Consider the following 20,498-nt stretch of genomic DNA (forward strand, 5'->3'; position numbering starts at 1 on the left):
CCCGACCTCATGTATTGGTCCAATGCCTTGGATCAGAGAGGCCTATGTGATTCTGCAATGAGCGTAGAGGATGAAGCCATCTCTTGTTCCCCAGTTCATTTTACGTTGCCACAACATTCTGGCGGACAGGGGCTGTCAGGGTTTAGATTAGATTCTGTGCCAGTAGGTCTTCGAGAACCTGAGGAGGAGGGTGACAGGAATGGGCAATCTGATATAAGGTTTTCTCTCCTTTCCAGAATCCCCAGTGTGCCAGGACCGACAGTCTTTTGCGGGATTGGGAAGGTCTCCAGCCCTATAGATTTCCTCCTTTCTCTGGTGAGAGCTATCCTGAACAAGGTGAGGTCAACCAGTGTCATGTTCGTGTTGGTAGAAGATAGCACCACATGTCAGGATTGACCTATGAGATGTATCCAATGTGAAAGCAAAGAGCGATGGTTTGTTTGTGTGTTAGATTGCCTGGCCTCTTTTGCCAGGCTGGGCTCTTGTGGTAAATCCACAGCCCTCAAGATAAGAGTCTGGAATCATTCAATTCTCTTTGGAGAGAAGAAAAGATTACCCTAGTTGAAGACTTAGTTCCAAGTAGGATCTCTTTGTAAGAGAGGCATTCCAAGAGGAATGGCAAACCCATGACCAGCTGTATTTTAGTAGCTTGGACTTGAGAGCTATTGACCCCCTAGTATGGAGGGTCACAATCTGTTTGAGTGATTCTTGCTCCCCCACAGACGTAATGGGGTTCTCTCCTACAATGAAGGCCTCCGAAATAGAAACGAATAATGTGCCTCCTTTCATGACAATTCCTTCCAGTTACAATTCTGTGGTTAGGAGCAATGTAATGAGGGAAGTAGCAAAGCATTAATAGTTCAGGCTAGATTGAGGGAGGACATTTATTTTACATCATATTTGTGAGATCAGAGCTATTTTATGGTAGATAAAGCATGATAAAATTTGTTTATATATGATAAATATAGTTTTTGCATAATAAAAACATCATGTTTATATTTAAGGAAAATTTTTTCATATAAAGGATTTCATATTCCTGAATACTAGTCATATTATGGTAGACACAATCTTGTACAGTTCAGTATAGGCTTCAGTTAAGTAGGCAAAATGTGGGCTTTCATTGCCATGCACTAAATGATAAAATGTCAAAATTCATCCCCTTTTTTACTCTAAAATTTATGTGATTTTCATCTTTTTCAGGCTACTGTACTTTTTTTATACATACTAAAAGTTGAAGAAGCTTGGCTATCCATAGATTTGACGTTCTGAGATTGAAGTTTGATCAATTTTCTTATTGAAGAATCAAGAATATGCTGCATTGGAAATTTACTGGATGCAATGGTGTAAGACAACCAAGGAAATGCATTATGGTGAAGCTTTTGGAGTAAGTTAGTAATTTGATTGTACTGTAGTTTTGTAGAAAGTTGTATTGATGGTGGTGTAAAATCTTGATTTTGTTTAGCATTACATTGAAATAATTTTCTAATTCTTAGAGCACAGTAAATACTTTGTACAGTATCTTTGCACTGTTGATGAATATGTGATGTAGTCCCATTGAAAATAGTGGTGCATTTGAATTTAACTGCTCCACAAATATTAATGATAAAACCCTACACTCAAAGAAAATGATGAGTACTGCTGCCACAACAGAGATAGGTGTTGTCAGTATGGATGAGCGTAGTGAGGAGAAAAAATATGAGTGTCTGACATGCCACAAGAGGTTTACTCGAAAGGACACCCTTAACAGTCACATGAAGCTACATAGTGGAGAGAAGAAATTTGAGTGTCTTACCTGTGGTAGAAAATTCAGAAGGAAAGACACATTGACTTGTCACATGAGGGTTCACAGCAATGAAAAGAATTTTGAATGCGTCATTTGCCACAAGAGATTTAACCGTAAAGACATTCTCAACAGTCACATGAATGTGCACAGTGATGAAAAAAATTATCAGTGTTTTCTGTGCTTGAGGAGATTCACTCGTAGAGATACGCTGGCTTGTCACATGAATGTTCATAGGGAAAAGAAATTTGAATGTGTTGTCTGCAACAAGAAATTTAGCCGTAAAGATACTCTCAGTAGCCACATGAACATGCACGATGATAATGCAAAATATGCGTGTTGTGTTTGCCATAAGAGATTTACCAGAAACAGTAGCCTTGTTAAGCACATGCGCTCGCATGTGAAGGAAATAGTGAAGGACATCTCATTCCAATGCAACGTGTGCAATGAAACGTATATGTCTGAGAACGATCTCGAACAGCATGTCATGAATCATAGTGAATTTTGCAATAAGATTGAGGTTCTTTCTACAGAAATACCACAGCATAGTGTTAGCCATATTGTTGGCCCACAGACTGAAACTGGGAAAGTAACAACGGAGATCCAACCCCATAGTATTAGCCATAATGTAGATTTAGACCATGAGATGCCATTTGAAGTTGAGGTCAATCCATTTTTGTTTATGGAGGATGAGACAGAAGTGTGCAGTTACGATGATACGCAGGTGAAAATTGAGATATCAACCAATAAGAATTCAGAGTCCTTTTTAAGCAGAGAATCAGCAAGTACAGCTCAAATAACCTCTACCCTGTAACACAGATAGATGTACTGTAATAGATTTTTTAGTTAGTAGGGGGGAAGAAGATTTTAAGGTCTGTTAGCAGAGAGGTCACAGTTTTCAAGATGATTGGATATTTAAAAAGTTTCCTTTGTTGCTTTAGTGTGTTGTTTAGTATCTTGTTTCAGTGTACAGTACAGAGCAGTACATTGATCACACCATTCTGAATTTGCAGTTATGCATTGTTCGTAGCTGTCAACTTCCAGATCTCAAAGATACTTTTGGGATACAGTAGTTACATTAGTTCATAATTTGTTAGTTTCATAGTATGAAATCATCATTCTGGTAGTTTTAAGTACAATAAATTGTTCCTATACGTCTACAAATGATTGTCCTGTAAATAGGTGTGTTTTCAGTGCTAGCTGGAATGGCCATTGAATCCTTAACGAGGTTGGTGCGGTAGTTACTGGGAGGAGATAACTGTCTGACCGAGTGTATCACATTACTTTAGTCTTTGGCTATAAAAAGCATAGACATACTCATTGTTGCTATTCCAGCTGTTGGATCTTTTCGTACTTCACTTGTGATAAGTGCATAGAAGGTAAGCATGTAGTAAAGTGAAGTTTTCAATATTAAACTTACCCGATAATCATGTAGCTGTCAACTCCGTTGCCCGACAGAAATCTAAGGAGGGATACGCCAGCTATCACAATACTAGAAGGGGGTGTACTAACAGCGCCACCTGTGGCCAGGTACTCAAGTACTTCTTGTTGACACCTCCTCAATTATTCCTCTGTCGTGCCTCCGGCTAGACGTTCTGGGATACGCTCATGATCTTCGAGTTTATTCTCGCTTATTTGGTGATGTATTCTCTTTGATTTACGGCTGTCGCATTACTGGAAACCTTCTGATATTAGCTAGATAGCTTTTATTTAATTCAGTTTAACGGTTAACGAATTTTTGCTTGTTTTTTGGATCTCCCTTTGACTTCTCTTGAAAACAAAATGTCTGACATTTCGCAAGCCCCCTCCCATAGACGTTGTAGGTCTTGCAATAGACGTATTCCGAAGGTCTCGGTAGATCCTCACACCGCTTGTTCTGACTGTAGGGACAGACCCTGTCAGTTAGAAAATCGATGTGAGGAATGCGCCGGTCTTTCGGAATTGGATTTTGTCCGACTTTTAAAGTATTCTTCTAAGTTAGAGAGAATTAGAGCTAGGAGGAGTTCTTCTCACTCTTCTTTATTTTCCTCATCTCATGATCCTCTTCCTGATCCTACCCCTGTAGTGGCTACCCCCGATCCTACTGTGTGCCCTCCGCCTGATATGTCAGTGGTTTTACGTGCTATTCAGGCTTTAGGCGATAAGGTAGAGTCAGTGGTAAGTGACCATAAGTCTCTGATGGCCGAAGTGAAAGAGTTGAAGGCCAAGAGTGCAGTGGGTGAAGTTAGTGCCAGTGCTGTGACGAGTGCTAGTGTCGGTGCAGTGCCTTGTACTAGTGTTAGTGCCAGTGTGGTGCGTGGGGATTTTTCTGTGCGAGCCAGTCGTTCTCCCAGTCCGGGACCTCTTGCAAGCTCCCAAGCCCAGGGGAGAAGCAATGTCGAAGGGCATAAGGGTTCGGCAGGCCTTGTTAGGCGCACAGAATCATCCTCAGTGGTTGCGGGCGTGTCTACCATAGACCGTCACTCCCACTTGCAGACGATTGAGCCCGTCTTCCGCTCGTCCGCTGATCTTCTCTCGGGGAAGAAACGTTGGTCTCAGGTCTCTAGACCTCTTAAACGCAGAGTCCAACCCGCGAGTGCTCAGCCAGGTTGCAGTCGTTGGCTCAGCTCTGACTCGCCTCAGTCTTCTAGCGATTGTACTCCGCCCAAGAGGAGTAAGGTACAACAGAGCTGCACCGGTGGTGCAACCACTGTTATGGCTTTACCTCAGTCTGCTACTGTCTCTGCTGATCCCAAGTGGTCTATGCTTCAGTCCATGCAAGCTCAGCTTTCGGACCTGATGCGTGAGTGTCGTGCTGAGAGTGCTGCACCTCCTGCACCTGTGGTGCACCTATCTCCTGCACCGGTTCAGCCTGTGCTGCACCCGCCTGCACCGGTGGTGCACCAACCTCCTGCACCCGTTCAGCCTGTGCTGCACCCGCCTGCACCGGTGGTGCACCAACCTCCTGCACCCGTTCAGCCTGTGCTGCACCCGCCTGCACCGGTGGTGCACCAACCTCCTGCACCCGTTCAGCCTTTGCTGCACCCGCCTGCACCGGTGGTGCACCAACCTCCTGCACCGGTTCAGCCTGTGCTGCACCCGCCTGCACTCGCTGCACCCAGTCGCAGCTCCATCTGCCAGGCGTACGATGTTGAACCTCTTCCACCTGTGAGTCAGTCTGCTCAGCTGCTGCACCGAGCTCTACCCGTGCACCCTGATCCTGCTACTCAGACATCTCTGCTTGCGGGAACTTTACCTTGTTCTGCACAGCCTCGATCTATTCACGCTCCACTCATACCACAGGAACAGGAACTTGCTGCACCTCCTCCTTCCACCTCTGTTGTTGTTCCTGCTCGTTCTGACTCTGCGGTTCAGCATTCGTATCCGATCCCGTCGCCTCATTCTGGGGTTGAGATTTCGGATGATGAGGAAGCACACCTTGATCCCTCTTCGGACCTGGACGACTCCAGACCCTCTCCACAGTCTCTTGATTTTCGCAAGGTCTTGGCTCTTCTCAGGGAGGTTTATCCAGACCATTTTGTTTCAGCTATACCCCGCTCTCCACCATCTGAGTTTTCGCTGGGAGTGCAACAAGCTCAGTCTTCCTATACCAAGCTTGTCCTAGCTAGATCCTCCAAGAGGGCTTTTAGGATCCTAGGGGAATGGCTGCAGTCTAAGCAACTTCTTGGCAAGACTTCCTTCATGTTCCCTCCAACGAAGCTCACTTCGAAAGCGAGCGTTTGGTATGCCACAGGGGAAGCACCAGGCTTGGGAATACCTGCCTCTGCCCAGGCTGACTTCTCAAGTCTGGTAGACTCGCCTCGAAGATCTGCTATGAGACGCTCAAAAGTGTGTTGGACCTTCTCGGACTTGGATCACTTGCTTAAAGGAGTGTTTAGAGCGTTTGAAATGTTTAATTTTCTCGACTGGTGCCTGGGGGCCCTCAGCAAGAAAACCTCCCATACGGACAAAGATTCTGCCATGCTGTTAATGTCCTGTATGGATAAGGCCATCAGAGACGGATCGGGCGAGCTAGCGTCCTTGTTCGTGTCAGGGGTTTTGAAGAAAAGAGAACAGCTGTGTTCTTTCCTTTCCGCCAGCATTACCCCTTGCCAACGCTCACAACTTCTGTTTGCTCCTCTTTCGAAGTTTATTTTTCCCGAAGAGCTCATTAAAGATTTGTCGGCTGCTTTGATTCAGAAAGACACGCACGATCTTGTAGCTTCTTCGGCTCGTAAGTCTAAGGCTTCCACCTCAGCCCCTAAGACTTACCGCTCCCCAGTGACTGATACTCCTGCGACTAGATTCATACCGCCCTTTCGTGGCAGAGCCCCCAGCCGAGGAAGCTCCCGTCCAGACTCTTACAGAGGCAAGTCCAGGAAAGGATCCAAGCCATCCAAAGGAAAACACTGACTCTCCGATTCTCCAGACGACAGTAGGAGCCAGACTCAAGACCTTCTGGCGAGCTTGGGAGATGAGAGGTGCAGACGCACAGTCTGTCAGTTGGCTGAGGTTCGGTTACAGGATTCCATTCTTCCTTCAACCACCTCTGACCACTTCGCCCTTCAACCTCTCTCCCAACTACAAAGAGGAGGACAAGAGGCTAGCTTTGCACCAGGAGGTGTCGCTTCTTGTGCAGAAGAAGGCTGTGGTTGTAGTCCGGGACCATCAATCCCCGGGCTTCTACAACCGCCTCTTTCTTGTGGCCAAGAAGACAGGAGGTTGGAGACCTGTCCTGGACGTCAGCGCTCTCAACGAGTATGTCACCAAGCTGACGTTCACGATGGAGACGACCAAGTCGGTCTTAGCAGCGGTCAGACAGGAGGACTGGATGGTCTCATTGGACTTGAAAGATGCTTATTTTCACGTTCCGATTCATCCAGACTCCCAACCTTTCCTAAGATTCGTTTTCGGAAAGGTCGTCTACCAATTCCAAGCCCTGTGTTTTGGCCTAAGCACAGCTCCTATGGTCTTTACCCTTCTGATGAGGAATGTAGCCAAATTCCTTCACTTGTCAAACATCAGAGCCTCCCTCTACCTAGACGACTGGCTGTTGAGAGCCTCCTCGAGTCGTCGTTGTCTGGAGAATCTTCATTGGACTTTAGACCTTATCAGAGACCTGGGTCTATTAGTCAATTTGGAAAAATCTCAACTCATTCCCTCACAATCCATCGTGTATCTGGGAATGGAAATTCAGAGTCAGAGTTTTCGGGCTTTTCCATCGGCCCCCAGGATAAGCCAAGCCCTAGAGTGCATCATGAACATGCTGAAGAGGAACAGTTGCTCAGTGAGACAGTGGATGAGTCTCACAGGGACTCTCTCGTCCCTAGCCCTGTTTGTCGAGCTGGGCAGACTCCACCTCCGCCCTCTTCAATTCCACCTTGCAGCTCATTGGGACAAGAGTTCTACCCTGGAAGCAATCTCTATCCCTATCAACCAAGAGATGAAGACCACTCTCCTGTGGTGGAAGCACAACCTTCTTCTCAGAGAGGGTCTATCCTTGGCCATTCAGACCCCCAATCTTCATCTCTTCTCAGATGCATCGGACTCGGGCTGGGGTGCAACCTTGGACGGAAAGGAATGCTCCGGAATGTGGAACGAGGAACAACGATCTCTCCACATCAACTGCAAGGAACTGCTGGCAGTTCATCTAGCCCTGTTGAACTTCAAGTCCCTCCTGCTAGGCAAAGTGGTGGAGGTGAACTCGGACAACACCACAGCCTTGGCTTACATCTCCAAGCAAGGGGGGACCCATTCGAGGAGCCTTTACGAGATCGCAAGGGACCTCCTCATTTGGTCAAGAAGTCTAAACCTCTCTCTAGTCACGAGGTTCATCCAGGGCAATATGAACGTGTCAGCAGATCGTCTGAGCAGAAGGAATCAGGTCATTCCCACGGAATGGACCCTCCACAAGAGTGTGTGCAACAGACTTTGGACCTTGTGGGGTCAACCTACCATAGATCTGTTTGCCACCTCCATGACCAAGAGACTTCCTCTGTTTTGTTCTCCTGTTCCAGACCCTGCAGCAGTTCATGTGGATGCCTTTCTACTGAACTGGTCCCATCTCGACCTGTACGCATTCCCTCCGTTCAAGATAATCAACAAGGTTCTGCAGAAATTCGTCTCGCACGAAGGGACACGGCTGACGCTGGTTGCTCCCCTTTGGCCTGCAAGAGAATGGTTCACAGAGGTACTACAATGGCTAGTAGACTTCCCCAGGACTCTACCTCTAAGAGTGGACCTTCTACGTCAACCTCACGTAGACAGGTTACATCCAAACCTCCACGCTCTTCAACTGACTGCCTTCAGACTGTCGAAAGATTCGCTAGAGCTCGAGGCTTTTCGAAGGAGGCAGCCAGGGCTATTGCCAGAGCAAGAAGGGTTTCCACTCGTAGGGTCTACCAGTCTAAGTGGGAGGTCTTCCGAAGCTGGTGTAGAGCCAATTCAATATCCTCTACCAATACCTCTGTGACCCAAATAGCTGACTTCCTGCTTCATCTTAGGAATGAGAGATCCCTTTCAGCTCCTACGATTAAGGGATATAGGAGTATGTTGGCCTCAGTTCTCCGCCATAGAGGTTTGGACCTGTCTTCCAACAAGGACCTTCAAGACGTTCTTAAGTCTTTTGAGACGTCTAAAGATCGTCTTCTTTCCACTCCAGGCTGGAATTTAGACGTAGTCTTAAGGTTCCTTATGACATCTAGGTTCGAACCTCTCCAGTCAGCGTCATTCAAGGACCTTACCCTCAAGACTCTTTTTCTCGTTTGCCTGGCAACAGCTAAAAGAGTCAGTGAGGTTCATGCCTTCAGCAAGAACATTGGTTTCACGACCGAGTCTGCTACATGTTCTTTCCAGCTTGGATTCCTAGCAAAGAACGAACTTCCTTCACGTCCTTGGCCTAGATCGTTCGAGATACCTAGCCTTTCCAACATGGTAGGTAACGAACTTGAGAGAGTTCTTTGCCCTGTCAGAGCTCTCAAATATTATCTCAAGAGGTCTAAACCTCTCCGAGGACAGTCAGAAGCCTTATGGTGTGCCATCAGGAAACCCTCGAGACCCATGTCCAAGAATGGGCTTTCGTATTATATAAGGCTTCTGATCAGAGAAGCACATTCTCACTTAAAGGAGGAAGACCTTGCATTGCTGAAGGTAAGGACCCACGAAGTAAGAGCCGTAGCTACTTCGATGGCCTTTAATAAAAACCGTTCTCTGCAGAGTGTAATGGATGCAACCTATTGGAGGAGCAAGTCAGTGTTTGCATCATTTTATCTGAAAGATGTCCAGTCTCTTTACGAGAACTGCTACACCCTGGGACCATTCGTAGCAGCGAGTGCAGTAGTAGGTGAGGGCTCAGCCACTACATTCCCTTAATCCCATAACCTTTTTAACTTTTCTCTTGAATTCTTTTGTTGTTTTTATGGTTGTTACGGTAGGCTAAGAAGCCTTCCGCATCCTTTTGATTTGGCGGGTGGTCAATTCATTCTTGAGAAGCGCCTGGGTTAAAGGTTGTGTAGAGGTCCTTTAGTAGGGGTTGCAACCCTATATACTTTAGCACCTTGGGTTGATTCAGCCTCCAAGAGGAACGCTGCGCTCAGTAAGGAAGACGATCTTAAAAAAGAGGCAGAGTAACGGTTCGATTCGACTTCCTTACCAGGTACTTATTATTTCATTTGTTATTAGAGATAACTGTTATATGAAATTTGGGGATACTTGGCTATCCTTTAATCTTGTTCACTGGTTTTCACCCACCCCCCTGGGTGCGAATCAGCTACATGATTATCGGGTAAGTTTAATATTGAAAAATGTTATTTTCATTAGTAAAATAAATTTTTGAATATACTTACCCGATAATCATGATTTAATTGACCCTCCCTTCCTCCCCATAAAGAACCAGTGGGATCGAGGAATAATTGAGGAGGTGTCAACAAGAAGTACTTGAGTACCTGGCCACAGGTGGCGCTGTTAGTACACCCCCTTCTAGTATTGTGATAGCTGGCGTATCCCTCCTTAGATTTCTGTCGGGCAACGGAGTTGACAGCTACATGATTATCGGGTAAGTATATTCAAAAATTTATTTTACTAATGAAAATAACATTTTGCTCCTTCAAGGAAACAAAACCCTTTTGTCACATATGTTACTTGTGAAGAGCGGGACTATACACAATTCTTCTACTGAAGAAACTGTGCTGCCAAAGAGATCAAGTTGGTGATCAGCGGGACAATGAATTGTCCTAAGTGTGAACCTTGTGGACTGCCAAGGTTTGCTTCCTCCCATTTCTCTTTGTTGGGTGCTTCCTTTGTGGTAGTTGTTGACGAATGTTTGGTCATATAGGAAGTCCGTTTACTTTTCTGACTTAGTCATAGCTCTTGTCCTTTGGGAGGGCGTGATGATACTATCCTGCTAACTGGTAGCTTCAGGGTGACAATACTCTCCTGCTAACTGGTACCTTCAGGGTTGGTCAAGCAGATGTGAGTATAGAGACCAGGGGAAAGTTAGGCATAGCTCTAACCTTTCCATTTCCTTTCGTGACAAGGAAAGATTGTTACTTGCCCTTTTCGTATTTTTTAGTTTAGAGCTCACTGCTGACCAGTACCTTCGGAGTCTGTTAGCATTTTTGATCCTGGGAGTCGGTATCAATAGTGTTCTTGGTCCTAATTGTGCTCAGGTTGATATTAATCAATACTTTTCGATTTGATTAAGAGTTTTTTTCTCAATCATTGGTACCTTTGTGGTCAGTTACCTGAAGGTGAGACTAATGTGATAGTTACTGTTTGCACTGGCTTAGATGAAACGTCTTTCCAGAACTGGGCACCAACCATAGACAATCAAGGATAAAAATACAATCCTTCCCCTTCGAAGGGAAAGGTACTTGGTATGTCTCATTATATTAACACTAGCTGAGGGGTTCCATTGGGTCAATCACTGATGTCTGAGAGATCCTGTCCCTTTTGAGGGAGCGTCTGTGGCTCCTTCCTCCTTGGGAATGACGTTGGGCAACCAGTATCCTCTCTGAAGAAGGCTGGCACAGGGGAAAAGCTTGCGCACTTCTCGTATTTGTCTGACGCTTCTGCAGAGAAGTAGTAGTAGTCCAGAAAGACCAATCACAAAGAGTCTCGTGAGGCTCTGGGCAGTATCTCTCCGTAAATGTGAGAGAGGTTGTGTGCTACTGATGACTTGGTGTCGCCGTACAGTATAGGAAAGTACACACCTGTTACCTGTGGCAGGTCTTGTACAGGACCGAGTACTGTATGTGCGCTGTCAGTTGGGATGATGTGTTCTGTCCTTTTCCTCCTTTTCCTGGTCTTGATCTATCGCAAAGAAGCTCACAAGTCTACGAGTGATATCTTTCCTTGTAAGCGAGAGAAGGAGATGGTGTGCTACGGAGGACTTCGTACCTCCTTCTAGGCTCACTCCTGCTAGGGGATTAGGAGGAAGAAACGGGATGATATGGAGGTTGTCTCCTAATGACAGTAGGTGGTTCTGGAATGTCTTTATCTCTTTGTCTCAGGGAAAGAGCAAGAGTTGCTTTTCCTCTCCTCTCCTCTCCTTTCCTTTCAGGCCATATTTAGCTGGAACTTTAGCTCCATACTCAGCCTCTGAGTAGGAAGACTTCATGGTCTTGGTGACTGGTAGTACAGTATTTGTAGGCCTTTGGTTCCTCTGGTATTCAGATGCGTCCACCTGAGTGTTAAGCTTGGACTGCCTGGAAAGACATGTTCCAGGACAAATCAAGACAATCCTTTGATCTTTTGTGATTAGAGAAGTCTGACAAATAGATAGGTATGCTGTTCAGTCGGGAATTTCTTTGTACTCGTATCAGCCAACTGAGAGAGAGCACATCAGTTCCTGATCAGTTGGAACCTCTGAACCACTCATGGTAGCAAGAGAAAGCTGTAGAGAAGAACGAGTTCACTCGCTCCTTCCTTCTCTTCAAACTTCTTCTTCCCCTACTTTTTTTTTTTTCATCAGAAATGTCTTTTCAGAAGTAAGAAGAAACAGCAGTACAGTATTGTAGTCACAAGGGAGGCCTCTCACGAAAGCTCATTGGGACCATCAGTGTTCTCTTTTATCCTTTAGGAGAGTGGGACAGCTCTCGCCCATTGACCGTTAGTTTAGGCTTTGGTCAAGGGAGGCCGTAGCAGGGTTGCCAGGTTCACGATGGCTCTCCCAGCCAAATTCATAGCCTTTTCCAGCCAAATTCAGCCAGTTCATCTACTGAAATCAGCTAAATTACGTCCAAACTCTACTTATATGATATTTAAGCAAAAATTAGATTTATAATGAATATTTGCTTCATAATAACTGGATATTGAGACTAACCATTCATGATAGTGGTAATCAAAGGGGGTTTATTTTCGTTCAATATTATTGACATACACATCTTACATTCTAGACTACTTAATTCATAATCATAGTTCAAATTCATAATCATAGTTCAAATACACAATATATATATTTATTTTTATCTCGATCTATGTAATTACAAGTTTTGCATTCCTATTTCTGCACCACAGTATTTGTTGATTTGTATATATACTACTATTTTGTTACTACAGTACTTATATCTGTTTTATTTGTTTATATTAATCTTTAAACGACCTCATGACTTAGTTTTTTTCCTAATTCCTATAAGCTAGAATCTCTTAAATCCTCATGAAACCCGTGGTCATCGATATCATTCTCGTACGTGTTTTCTGTGTTAAATAGTTCAATCATGCGCTGTGATACTTGAAAGTCTGCAACATTTTCCTCTGAACTGGGTATGTGCGCGAATTTTTATAAATGCATCTAACATTGTACAACCAAGCCGATTCCAGGCTTTAGTTTTGACATTATTCACTGTCAAGAATATCCTCTCAACAACAGCATTGCTTACTGGCACTATCAGGCATGCCATAGCATATTTCCCTAGATCTTCAAAGGGTCAATTGCCAGATGAATTCTTATATTCTAATACCTCTCACCAAAAGAAACCGCGTCATGAGGAATTCTGCCATTAAAACCTGACTCTTCTGCCCAAGGAACATGCAGAATTTTCCTGTATTGCTGTTCAATATTGTCTCCATTCATAACACGAAGGTGAGGCAATGGCAGGTTAATGAATGGCTAATGATTAGTTTAACTTAGCACTCTTTTTGGGGAAAGTGCTCACAGAACTTTAAATATTCAATTATTTTACTGGAAGTGTTTTCTCCACTTGATGTAATGCTTCAGTCAGAAGACTTGAACATCATTTCTCTATATCTTCAGCCTTAGCTTGTGCTACATCAGAACGTTGTTGGTAATGAATGCAAGTTTGTATCTCATGCATGAATTTTGCACCTAAGTCGGTTCTGTTTAATGGCAGTAGGTCACCATTCTTATCATGGATGCTGTCCTGCAAACTTTTGTGGTGTAGAATCAGTTCTTTAATCAAGTCTTCAGAGTCTGCATCCCTTTTTTAGAACAGTGACTTTACCATTTCAAACTCTGTAGCTATAGGTTAAACAAAGTGAAAGTACAGTAAATTAATTTTATCATTCAACATATTAAATATTTCTCTTGCTTTGTGAAGGCAGGAGGCATCTGAATTTGGAAGTAATACAGCAAAGTAAGCCTTTAGCTCTTCCCTGTTAACAACGATATTGTAAATAACCTTTCCCGGACTAGCCATCACGTATTTGAGATCTTCTGAAATGGTAGTGGCGTACCCTTTCTTTCACCTTTACCATCCATCACTGCAAATAGTTCCTTAAATGTATCTCTCCAGAATACACTCTTATTGAACCATCGTGCAATTTCATGTAATAAATATCCAAGATTAGATAACATTTCAAAAGCATTTCCAAAACAAAGGGCGAATGAAATGTAAATGCATATGTTCAGCTGGCAGTTTTGTGATACTTTAATTCTAGACTATACTGAATTATTTAAACCTATCATTACTGAAGCACCGTCACTAGAAAAACCCACTCAGACCGACCACTTCATTCCAACCTTTTCTAAGGTGCTGCTCAGTGCCAGAAACATCTCATGACCTCGACCTCCAATAATTGGTAGAAGACCCACAAAATCAATAAGAATTGTCTTCTGTGACTCATACAAATATCTGGTAATAACATAGATATGTTTGTCTGAGGCAACATCTGTGGCCTCATCAATTAGTGAAGAGTATTTCTGGCCTCTTATGTCATTTCTAAGTTCTTCAAAAAGTACTGATGAGACAACTTTTGAAATTAACTTGCTATATTTTGTCCTATATAGCTGCAGATTCTTTAGTTCACTGCCTTTGCCATTCTTTTTTATCAAATCCCCTAGATGATCTGCACTTGCAGTTAAACAGTGACAAGATGTAGCAACATCAAATTCTAACTCTATATGCTTTTTTTCAGTTATTTTCTTTGAAAAAACTAAAAAAAAAAAAAAGAAAAACCTTTTTGTCTGATTCTAGGAGACATCCTCCCATCTAAAAAAAGTCTCTTATTTAAAGGATGATGTTTTGTGTACATGAAGGAAAAAATATAGAATTTTTAAGTAAATTTTATTTTTCTTAAATATACAAACAACTACAGTGCTTTAAGTTGCATATTTAAAGGATGATGTTTTGTGTACATGAAGGAAAAAATATAGAATTTTTAAGTAAATTTTATTTTTCTTAAATATACAAACAACTACAGTGCTTTAAGTTGCACTTCACGCCAGAGGTAAAAAATAATGTCTCATGCTAGTTTTATATGTTGTTTCAAGTAATTTTTATTGTGACAAAATATAAATATCAGAAGCAGTGGGATTCAGAAAACATATTTAAAAAAAAAGAACAGTTTTATTAACAGTGTAATTTGAAGTGAGTACAAATTATGAGTCTCTATTATGTTAAAGTATTAGTTACTGTTACATTGAGTAAGAACCCAGAGTTTGAGTTAAGCGGGGGACAGAAATGCACTTGATTTCAACATCTTGTAAAAATCACGGAAAATGTGTGACATAATGTAATATCCAACTTGACTATCCCAGCTTTATGGGCTCTCATCTTATTCAGTTTTCTTTGATGGGGTGTTGTGCCCTCAATGGGTTGTAGGCGGTAGTTTTTTTTTTTAGGCTGCTCGTTGGCTTCCTTCCCACTCCGCCTTAACTGAGTGTACAATAAAGTTAAAAGTGGTTGTATTGACACTTTTCATAACCGACATTTAATCAGCGTCTGGGGAAGTACAGTATTATCATATCTCTAGGGGTAATAGGACATTACTCCCTGACGCTGATACACTTGTTATTGTTCTTCGTGACGGTATCATGATACATTTTGGCAGGCTAGTGGCACCCCCCCCATCCTATCTCCTATTAACTACTGTACCTACCTTTTTTAAGGTTGAGTGACTGTTCCAGATTGCACTTAAGATACACTTCTATTGAAAGGACTCTAGTTTATAAAGTTAGGAAAAATACAATTTACTTTAAAAATTTCTGAGTTTTGAATCTATAGTTTTACAGTGAAATTAATTGATATGTTGTTAATGTGTTCAGTTTTACAGATGCATAACTATGATTTTTTAGTATAGAAACCACATATTGTTTAAATGTATAGAAATGCACTAAAGTTTGGAATGTGCAAGGTAGGTTTTCTTGGTAAAAAAAAAAATTAGGATTATGCAGGTTCCAAAATGCTTATCATCCATTTCAAGTACAGTACAGAGCACTTGGTTGTTAAAAGTATGCAGTCAGTAAAGTCGAGAGTGAATAGAAATTAATCAATGCATGCATCAAGGAAAGTTTATGGCAAAAGTGTAAAATTTTCTTTTTATACAAAATCACATTTTTCACATACAAACCCAGTACAGTATTCCATTGCTAATCCGATGCATCGGGGGATAGGGGAAGAAGCCTTGTCAGATTAACTAAACTTGGGATAACTTTTGAATTGTTATTACAAAGTTACTTTTACTATGCTATTTATTAAATATGGATTCTTGTAACAAATACTGCATAAGGTACTCAGTAAGGAAATTGGGTAATATTTTATGCTAGTATACCACAAGTTTATATGCGACACATATAGTCTATGCTAGTTGGACTAAGTACAATAAACTGGAACCCAGGCTTGTTATATGTAATGCCATTTTTTTTTTCAGTATTAAAATACGTACAGTACTAGACTATTAGATAATAATTAATTCAACAACTGGTATGTAAAACAAATGACTAACCTACCAAAAGTTCACCCCTAATGTTAGTGAGTTAGCCTACCTCAAACCATGAGACAGATTTGCGTCAATCGTAAATGTAAACTAAGCATCACTTTTTTTTGGTCAGTTTTCACACTATAGTATGATAGTACATCATAAACAAGACATATTTATTTTAGCTTTGTATGTCAAAACTAAAGTGCAAAGTGAAAATTTTCTTATCACATAGTACAGTATTACAAGCAATCACATAATATACATCAATAATTGTGTAAATCACATGGTACAGTATTACAAACAATCACATAATATACATCAATAATTGTGTAAATCACATGGTACAGTATTACAAACAATCACATAATATACATCAATAATTGTGTAAATCACATGGTACAGTATTACAAACAATCACATAATATACATCAATAATTGTGTAAATGTCTTATACATTCTTATCTCAGTTTATGAGTACAGTAACTGAATACGAGCAGTTGGGTACAGTATGTGTATAAGCATACAAATTCCAATTGGTTTATGATCATTGCATTAGTTTGTGAGTAAAAATTTTGTACTGTATGGGCAATTTTTGTGGATGAATACTAACGAGACTAGCATGAAATCAGTCACACAGTGCTCAGCCACCCATCCACGCAGTGGTCACGTGATTTTCCCCCCATTTTCATGCCATTATAAATAAAATGTTCTTTGTTAAAATCTAATGTAAAAGTGTAAATGAAAAAAGATTAAGTGTATATAAAGTGTAAATTTAGATTGAGTTAGCAATAGTGAATGTCATTCAAGCGAAAAGAACAACTGATCTTTTACCAGTACTGCTCGTGGAGGGAAATTCTCCTTCCAAGCAATAACTCATCTTCTTCCTCCTCCTTTCTTTTCTCCGTCACCTCAGCCACGGCTCTCTTCAAAGGTAAAGTGTGAGTTAATTTGTTAATAATTTCTATTTTTCATTGAGAATTAATTTTTATTCATTTCTGATGTTGGTAGTTATAAATTGCTCAATAATTACCTTTAAAACACCTTTGTAAAAGTGTATATTTATGGTTATGGACTTGTGGTATGCATCGAATGAACTTGCTTTACCATTTTTTATAAGAAAAATTTTTTTAGAATACAAGAAATTTAGGTTACAGCCTTGCTCCAAGAAAGTAAATTGTAAATTGAGGTACTAAATACTGTATATGAAAAGTCTATCAAGTACTGTAATTGTAAATAAATTTTGGCAATGTAAACTAATGTACTGTAAAAAGATATTGTATTTTAGTGACCATAATTTTATGATTATTAATAATAGTACTAAAGCTACTTTGAATTACACTGTACAGTACTATGTATTTTTTTGTAAATTAATTTTTATTTGCAGTTATCAGTTTTAATCCTAAAGATTTATTTAAATTTTTTTTATAATACTGTACCCCAAAGTTTTACTATTTAATTTAAAATCCATCTTACAATCTGGAATTGTCTTAGATTATCTGAATATTCAGATAAAAACACCGGATTAGCGAGGACATGGTGTAATTCATACGATATTTTGTCCACCATAAAATAGTTATGTCATAATAATTAGATTTGAAATTAACATCCATGATATACCTAGTCCAGTGCTCTGCTTTTACCCTCATTTCCATATGCCACATCCAGAAATTGAATGTGTTTTGGAAGGAGTGAATGCTTTGTGATTACAGTAATGATTTTTGTATTTGGATATTTGGCTTTTTATCATAAAAAGCATTGTTTGTTTATTATAACCCCATAACCATAAGATCCCTGAATAGCTAATGAGGAGGGAAGGATGAGAGTGGTGACCTGGTATGGAGAAAATGAAGTCCTGCAGGTGGACGCGTTCCCTGGGGTTCAAGAATTGGGAACCCCGCAATCCCAAAGCACTGTACAGTACCTGTACTGTACACACACATGAGTCATAGACACAAAGCAACCAATACAGTACACACTAGCAAACTGATTTTATAAGATGTTTTTTAAAAAGAGATAGGATGAAAAGGGGGAAAATAAAACTGTGTGAAAAAGTTTCCACAAATTATTGTTGATACAGATTCAGTCGCAGAGTAAAACTTAGTGGTTGACATTATGGAGTTGCATAATGGAATGGGGGTAGAAGTGGAGCATTGTATGGGACAGGCCAGGTAAAGTTTTGGACGTCTGTTTCACTTATGCGGTAGCTGTTGCAACTGGAGAACCTTTTTCTGGCTAAGATATCTTCTGATTAATGGGTTGAACTGGTCAAATCTAAATTACTTTTTATTGTTGCAATATAGATGGTCAAAGAAATGAGATGATATAATGGGGATACTGGTCATCTGTTCCATTGGGAAATTGTATATGAAAGGCTATTAATAATATTTAAAGTACAGGTGTGGCTTAATGAGTGTAGTGGAGTTTGTTGTGGATGATTTTGATAAGTGGAGGTAAATCATTCTCTAGTTTACCGTGAAAAATGGAAGCATCACAAAGTGGAATCATCTCTCAGAAATGTTGATGTAAAATAATGACATTGATTGTACTGTAGTTGGTATATAGTAATTAAAATCTTATTTGTATTTAAATATTGTACTTAGTATTAACTAGTTACTTTGCATAAAAAATGAAACAAAGCTTAAAATGTACTTGATGCTGTATTGTTGCCAAACTTGATTTATGTTTGTTTATCATCTCAACTGAAAATAAATGAAGAATTCTTATCTTGTTTGTTATATTAGGAAAATTAGATTAAGATGCTTCACTCAGCATTGTGCATTTGGGAGAAAAAAAAAGTTTTGAAATTCGCTTAGGTTGAGAAACATTTACATCTTTTGTTAACCTTTCATTATTTCTCTGAACCTCCCATTTACCTGTAAAATTTTTAAGATTTCCCCATTTTATTTCTCTTCAATAAACACATGGCCTTAGTAAAGGAACAATGGATTTTGAGCGAAGCGAACTTTATTTCTCTGAACCTCCCATTTACCTGTAAAATTTTTAAGACTTCCCCATTTTATTTCCCTTCAATAAACACATGGCCTTAGTAAAGGAACAATGGATTTTGAGCGAAGCGAAAAATCTATTTTTGGGTGAGATGGCCATGTCGTCCTGATGGAATGTTCCTTCAGTAGCTTCCTTAGGTTATATATGACTACAGCAGATATTCCCAGAGAATTAAACTAAAGGTTTCACAGAATTCTAACTTCTGGTGTGAGTACCCTAAAGGTTTCCCTCTAGGATATCGTATATCAACAGGGGACGCATGTATTAACACGCCACATGGCTATCTGCACCCCACATAGCGTTTACGCTTCAAGGGGAAAGGTGGCGAGATAACTGAGGAGCCGCTCCAAAGTTACCCTCCTTCGTTATTGCTACGGTACTCTCAACGTAAACAAACAGCGGCCATAGCTGTCCGCCATACTGTGTGCCGTCACGTCCGTCCTCATTCCGAAGTCCAGCTTTCTACCGGCCTCCGCGATACAGTATAGCAGGGAGGGGCCTGGCAGGCTGAACTGGAACAGTAGGGCGGGTCCATCAGGACGACATGGCCATCTCACCCAAAAATAGATTTTTCGCTTCGCTCAAAATCCGTTTTTTGGGCTCAAGCCATGTCGTCCTGATGGAAGTGTACCAGAGAATTAATGTATCGTGGATTTTTCCCCATTTCAAGTGCCTTCTACTTCGACTAATATTCCTGCGGTCTGGTGACCGAAGAGACCGTGACATCTCCGTTAAATGTCACTACCAGTGGCATTACAAGACTTGGCTTCCAGCCCCCCTGGCAGGGAAGTCCTAATTGGACAAGAGGAACATCTCGAAGTAACCTGACTAAGATAGACTCACCTGGGTGAAGAGATCGTGCCGGTCTCGAAGACAGATCGGGAGGTTAAATATTTGTGTAGGAACAAATTTATACCATTAGGGGAGTGTATATTAGGCAGTAGGTATATTTATCATAAATAACCATAGAAATAGGAGTAAATAAAACAATAACAGCAATTTATTTTCATATGAAAGATAGGAGCGAAATAAGACACATATGGTAAATAAAATAATTATTTTATTTGAAAATTGCATGGAATTATGGAAAATTATTTACAATAATAATATCGGATAATAGACATAGATTTTCAGTAAGACGGTGATGTGGAATCTGAAAGGGCAATATTTTGCCTTTAAGCACAAGTTCCCGGGGGAACGCCAGTCTTTAAATTCATTACAGTATACACTTTTTGTCCGAGAACATGTGGCACACATGTAAGAATCTATGTCACTTCACCTTGATGAAGAACAGTCTATTAGTGACACTAAGTGTCCTTTGAAATCACTACGTATCGCACTAGGGTCAACACAGGCACCCGTTTGAGTTAAAGTCCCGAAAAAGCTCACTGTTCTACGCAGCACTAAGCAGCCGGTTTCATCACACTACCTGCTGCTACCACGAATCGTTTTATTTCGTGCACCTGCTTCGCATAGTGTTTGAAGAATACTCTAGGTGACCTCCAACCTGTGAAGGATCGGAGGCTTTCAAAATCCACTCCTTGGAAGAAGTTCAGGGAAGAGGCAACTTTCCTAG

The 20,498-nt window shown here is 41.1% G+C and overlaps 1 protein-coding gene and 1 long non-coding RNA gene across 3 annotated transcripts in view; both read left to right on the forward strand.

Moving 5' to 3' along the window:
- Positions 1-20,498, forward strand: part of LOC137627815 (uncharacterized) — a 186,087-nt gene that overhangs the window by 126,044 nt on the left and 39,545 nt on the right. For both annotated transcript variants that reach the window (XR_011041227.1, XR_011041226.1), the window contains exon 2: positions 1,201-1,384. This is a non-coding gene — a long non-coding RNA (uncharacterized lncRNA). The remainder of the gene's footprint in view (positions 1-1,200; positions 1,385-20,498) is intronic.
- Positions 1,392-3,178, forward strand: LOC137627814 (gastrula zinc finger protein XlCGF8.2DB-like). The gene has a single exon (XM_068359183.1). It carries the CDS (start codon positions 1,626-1,628, stop codon positions 2,592-2,594), a length of 969 nt encoding a protein of 322 aa, XP_068215284.1. The 5' UTR covers positions 1,392-1,625; the 3' UTR covers positions 2,595-3,178.

This window comes from Palaemon carinicauda, chromosome 35 (genome assembly GCF_036898095.1).
Source record: "Palaemon carinicauda isolate YSFRI2023 chromosome 35, ASM3689809v2, whole genome shotgun sequence".
In the NCBI taxonomy this organism is placed as follows: Eukaryota; Metazoa; Arthropoda; class Malacostraca; order Decapoda; family Palaemonidae; genus Palaemon; species Palaemon carinicauda.

Bases quoted from the DNA above. Each gene is read 5' to 3' on its own strand.
- LOC137627814 (XM_068359183.1), top strand. From the start codon at position 1,626: ATGATGAGTACTGCTGCCACAACAGAGATAGGTGTTGTCAGTATGGAT.